Consider the following 5,952-nt stretch of genomic DNA (forward strand, 5'->3'; position numbering starts at 1 on the left):
GCTTAATTATAGACAGTTGAAACATCATACAGAGCTAATTATTCAGCTGCTGTTATTAAATATACATATTTGATGGATCTGCTTAACCAGACAGTGCTGAAGTTTCTGAGCTGGTCATTTCTGTCCGAGTTCTCTATCAGACTGTGTTCACTTTAGAGCAGTTTCCTAAATCTGCTCGTGGATAAAGTACAAAATCGTTTATTTTGCCTGCTGTCTTGGTTTGTGCTGCAGCTGGACTGTATTAAAAGTGCTGAGTGAGTTAAGTTTGTTGTTATTATCTCCAAGGTCAAATCCTCACCGTGGCTAAAAGTTTGTAGACATCCAGTGTTTCTTCTGAAATGAACAGTGGTGGATGAAGTACACAAACCATGTACTTGAGTTAAAGTAGAGACACCCAAGGTAAAATATTACTGCAGTAAAAGTAGAAGTTCCTCCCTTCAGACCTCCACTTGAGTAGAAGTACTAAAGTATTTCCTTCAAATGTACTTAAGTATCAAAAGTGAAAGTACTAAAAGATTAATTATGACTCTGATGTCCTGTTATCATTTTTGTAACAAGACTCGCTTCATTAACTCATTTTAGGTGAAAATACTCCAGTGTCTCTCTTGGTAAACCAGTCTTTTAATAGAGTCATTAATTAGTGACGCTGATGTCTATTAAAATTATCATCAGCACAAAACACTGAAGGCAAACAGTTTCCATCAGGTAGAACTGAGTGGCTCTGAAATCACTTTACAAACCAGCAAAGTTTCAGTTTAAGATTTATTTGCAACTTAGTTACAAGTTTAAATTTAATAAAGACTTTAAACTCAGCCAAAATTAACTATAAAATGAAATGTGTTTGTGTAAATTCAGAAAAAGACACGTCAGTCACAACTACATATGTGTACATATTTCTATATTGTGGTCTATTTACACAAAGTTAGGTTGGTTCATCATTTATGTTGAACAGACACTCCCAAAATTTTACGCTGCTGCACTGATGTTGAACCGTGTGCTGCACTGGGTCGGTATGACCAACAGGTCAAAACAAGCTCAAAACAAAGTGACCGCTGTGCCCTGATTGGTGTTGTTGCTTTGCGCTTCTTTCGTTTTGACATGTTATGTTTTTATGCACACATAAACCAAAAGTAACGACAGATTTCTCATAATGTAGTGGAGTAAAAAGTGAGATATCTGACTTTTTGAAATGTAGTGGAGTGAAAGTAAAAAGTCGCCCAAAATGGAAAAACTTCAGTAAAGTACAGATACAGGAAAAAACTACTTAAGTCCAGAAATGAATTACATTTACTTCGTTACTGTCCACCTCTGGAAATGAAGGGTATTAATAGTGAGTCTGTGCTGCAGTTACAGCCTCTACTCTTCTGGGAAGGCTCTAGATGTTAGAACATTGCTGTGAGGATTTGATTGAGCATTATTGTGGTCAGGTACTGATGTTGGATGGTTAGTTCTGGATCACTCCAACTCATCGCAAAGGTATTGGATGGAGCTCCATCACTCCAGAGAACACAGTTCCACTGCTCCACAGCCCAATGCTGGGGGGCTTTATACCCCTCTAGCCCACACTTTCCAGCATCCTTGTGGCTGAATGCAATCAGATCCTGGAAATGTGATTTGATTGACGTTTATAGCATGTGTAAGGTTTTTTTCTGTTGAATTTGTTTTCAAGACATCGACAAATCATTATTTTTGTTTATTTATATAGCACCTTTCATACACAGCTGTCATTCAAAATGCTTCACAAATGAGAAAATACAGAGGGGGGATATTGTATCAGTTTCTCTGTATCATCCAGCATTAATTCAGGCCGATCATGGGAATTCGGGGCATGTTCCAAAATCTCATATTGTGCATTTTGCATCCTGCATTTAGTTGTTAATTTAATTGTGGACTTTGTTCTAAATTCTTCCATGATATATTAACACACTTTGTTTAAGAATTGCAAAATGTAAAAAAAAAAAGTGAACTATCTTTGGGGTGTTTCGTTTTAAAGAGTAATTCCCGCTTATTTTTTCAAAATTTAAGCATAATTAAATGGTCAAGATGTAAAAAGGCATTCAGAGTGGTTTGGTGTGAAACGCTCTGTTCTAGAGAAACTTACCAAGTCAGAACTGTTCACAGTGGTGGTGATAGGAACCAGACGTCCACCTCTAAAAGCTCCCTCACAGAAAGTTACTACATGAAATGGTTATGAATTCACTGCCTGATGACTGAGACACTGTTTTATGATAGTTTTGACAAGATTTGGGGCTAAAATGTATTTTTTTTATCCATTCATGGTGGAGGGATACATGCAGGGCGCTGTGAGGCAAAATAGTCCCCAAAGAAAACTTATTATTTCAGATTTTCCACTATTTTCCATCATCAACATCCCATATAAACTCAGAAGACTCGTGTAGGTTCACTGGTGGTTTTGGATAGTAAATAAAATGTCTATATTTGTGTTGTAGTCATGGCGACCCCTGGTTCCTATCACCACCACTGTAAACACATCTGAACCATTTCACACCAAACCACTCTGAATCTCTCTGTTTATGCAGAAAGTTTGAAAAATCATTGGAATTCCCCTTTAAGTACCCAGCAGAGTAAAATCAGCAGAAATATGATGAGGCATCAAGGATTTAACCTACCCTGATTGAAAAGTTCACCCCTGGCAGGACAGGGTGGCTAACTGTTCCACTGAAGAAGGGCATAAAATTCTCTGTATGTCCTGGTTATTATTATTAAGAACCTATCTAGATTTAGGGAGAACACCGGTAAATGAGATGAGCTGAATTTGCCATAACTGTGATGGGACCTGTCATGCCTGTTTGGGTGAATTATGCTAATTGCCTCTCCATTAATGAGACGGTGTAATCAAGCCGTATTGTTTGTGTCTCTTTTCCAGGCCAGCACCGCGGTGGCCGTGGGCCTTGCCTTGGCAGCAGCAGGATTTGCAGGTTTGCAGGAATTAAGAACATTTGAATTTAACCTGAAAAAAGGATTATTTAATCAGAAAATAAGGACATGCATATTTTTTGTCTCCAGTGATCCACAGTTGCTGTATTTCTTGATTCTTTTATGCAGGACGCTACGCAATGCAGGCCATGAGGCAAATGGAGCCTCAAGTGAAGCAAGCTCTCCAGGCTTTTCCTAAAACTGTAAGCAGCTCTCTCTCGTTTAAGATACTGAAGAGTGCTCTTTCAACTTAACGGCCCAGTCGTGCAGACATTGATTAAGACTAGTCTTGGACTAAACTGCAATGTCAGTGGTGTTTCACCATTTAAACCCTGCAGGCTTAAAGTGGAAATCCACCAAATTTTTTTCAAAATTTTTGCATAACTTCAGTGGTTGAGATGTAAGGCAAGGCAAGTTTATTGATATAGCACCTTTCATACACGGCTGTCATTCAAAGTGCTTTACAAATGAGAACGTACAGTCAGAAAATACAAAGTTGTTTAAAAAAGTGAAAACATAATTGAAAACACCATTAAGACCAATTAATGCATGATTAAAACAAATTTAAAAGAGAAAATCATTACATAGAAATTAAATTAGGATGCTTAAATAATTAAATTAAAAAGTAAATGTAGGATTATAATAAAAAAAAGAAGTAAACAGAAATTAAATTTCTGAGTTACCTGCCACAAGTGACGGTTCTGTCTAGTGCCTAATTTTCATACAAAGGGAAAAAGGGTGAAAAGTGGTTTTAAGGATGATCGAAAAATGAGGGGTGAAATTATGGCTGTAATAAGAAAGTCTGACCATAAAGTCCCAAATATGAGCAAATACGATTTAACTGTCTCAAATCCCTCCTACAGTGAAGCTCACAGCTTTCATATGTACATATTACAGCATCTATTGGCACCACTTTTCTCTTAAAACAGTCTAAACTGGTGAGATGAGGCCCAATTCCAAAATTATAAATTAAGCATTACTCAGCCCACTATAGCTGATATTAACAATTACTTGTGTTTTTGATCATTCTGAACATTGCAATAGTGACTTAATATACTGGAAATGCACTGTTTACTAAAAAGGATATGTGCAAATGTTTTAAGTAGCCCTGAAAACCTTTTTAAAACTATTTATCTTTGTCAGCAAATGTGTTTTTGCTAGTAAACGTGATGTATAATGAGAATGAATACAAATAAACGTGTTGTTTTTATGTTGTTTAGAAGAATGCAGCAAAATTTCTCCATAATTCAGTGTGTGAGATGTAAACAGAGAGATTCAGAGTGGTTTAGTGTGAAATGGTTCAGATGTCTTTACAGTGGTGGTGATAGGAACCAGGGGTCGCCGTGACTACAACAAATATATACATTTCGTTTTTCTACTATTTATTTACATGCATGTAACTCTCATGGCCTTAAAAATAAATTCTAGGCCAAAATCTTCTCAATACTATGATAAAACAGTGTCTCAGACATCAGGCAGTGAATTCATAACCATTTCTTGGAATAACTTTCTGTTAAGAAGTTTTATTTACATCTTAACTATTTAATTAGGCAGAAATTTTCTCGTTAATGTTCGTATCAGAAACCAGTCCAAAGGCTGTTTAATGTACTGTTGCAGGCTTTCGGAAGCGGTTTCTACAGAGGAGGTTTTGAACCAAAGATGACGAAGAGAGAAGCTGCTCTTATTCTTGGAGTCAGGTATCTCAGGTGATGTGTTGGATGTGTATGTGCACCACTGCGCTGGGTGAATATTAAAGTATTTCTCCTCCTCCTCCTTTTAGTCCCACTGCCAACAAAAACAAGCTCAGAGAGGCACACAGAAAGCTTATGGTTCTAAATCATCCTGACCGAGGTAAGAACGTCTCCCGGCTTAAAAACAGCCTGACCGGTACCGGCCGATATTGTCCACCTATAGTTTTTATCTGTGAAATATTGCAGATGACATGCTGATAACTTCTTTCTCTAAAAAAAAGATGCCAATGGGTTCTTTGCACAAAGCAACAGAAGAACCACTTTTGGTTCCATAAGTACACGTTTAATAGAGTGTTTTAAAAGTTTAAAAAAACCTTCACAATGTTAAGGCTCGCTACAGTTCTATCTAGAACCTTTACCTTAAGTTTTCAAAACTTTCATAAGGTTCCATACAGTATCAAACATAGTAATTCTATGGCATTGTTCAAAGAACCATGTTTTATAGTGTATGGAACCTTTTAAAAAAAAAAACCTTAAAGCTCTCTATTGCTCTCTATCTAGAACCTTTAACTTTTTAAGGTTCTTTAAAAACTTAAGGTTCCATACAATATCAAACATGGTTCTTCTAGGAACCAAAAGTGTTTTTTCTATGGCTTTGCTCAAAGAACCATGTTTGATGGAGTGTATGAATCTTTTAAAGGTTTAAAAGAACCTTTACAATGTTAAGGCTCTCTACTGTTTTCTATCTAGAACCTTTACCTTGTTTTCAAAACTTTAAAAATGTTACATATACTATCAAACATGGTTCTTTTACAGCATTGTGCAAAAAGCCTTTTTGGCACCTTTATAGTTAGAACAACAAAAATGTGCACAAAATGTATCCAAAACTAACTTTTAGCAAAGAACAGCATTTTATAACAGCTTTATGAAGGGAACTAATGACAGTTAAGAACATGATGCATCTTTTAACTTTTAGACCCAAGTTTTATTTGAAACTTGTGCAACTTGAAACAACTGAGAACCTTCACTGTCTTCTCCCCTCGGCAGGTGGATCTCCGTATCTTGCAGCAAAAATAAACGAAGCTAAAGATTTACTTGACGGTCAAGCCAAGAAATAGTTTATTACATACTCACTGATTGAGCCCTGTCTGCACTTGAGTTCTGTGATCATTAAAATCGTTTATTGTACCACAAGTTTCATTTCTCTCATTTTTACAAAATATGCCAATCTACCCTTACACTTACATTAATAATAATAATAATAATAATAACAACAACAACAACAATAATAATAATGATAATGATAATAACTGGAAAGATTGGC

At 36.2% G+C, this 5,952-nt stretch overlaps 1 protein-coding gene across 1 annotated transcript in view; it reads left to right on the plus strand.

Annotated features, from left to right (window-relative positions):
• dnajc19 (DnaJ (Hsp40) homolog, subfamily C, member 19) overlaps positions 1-5,819 on the plus strand; it is a 6,166-nt gene extending 347 nt beyond the window's left edge. Inside the window, exons 2-6 of the mRNA XM_036586222.1 lie at positions 2,888-2,939; positions 3,067-3,140; positions 4,555-4,634; positions 4,718-4,788; positions 5,676-5,819. Coding sequence (XP_036442115.1) covers positions 2,888-2,939; positions 3,067-3,140; positions 4,555-4,634; positions 4,718-4,788; positions 5,676-5,746 — 348 coding nt within the window. The 3' untranslated portion in view covers positions 5,747-5,819. The remainder of the gene's footprint in view (positions 1-2,887; positions 2,940-3,066; positions 3,141-4,554; positions 4,635-4,717; positions 4,789-5,675) is intronic.
• Positions 5,820-5,952: the final 133 nt, after the last annotated feature.

Source organism: Colossoma macropomum, unplaced genomic scaffold (assembly GCF_904425465.1).
Source record: "Colossoma macropomum unplaced genomic scaffold, Colossoma_macropomum, whole genome shotgun sequence".
Classification (NCBI taxonomy): Eukaryota; Metazoa; Chordata; class Actinopteri; order Characiformes; family Serrasalmidae; genus Colossoma; species Colossoma macropomum.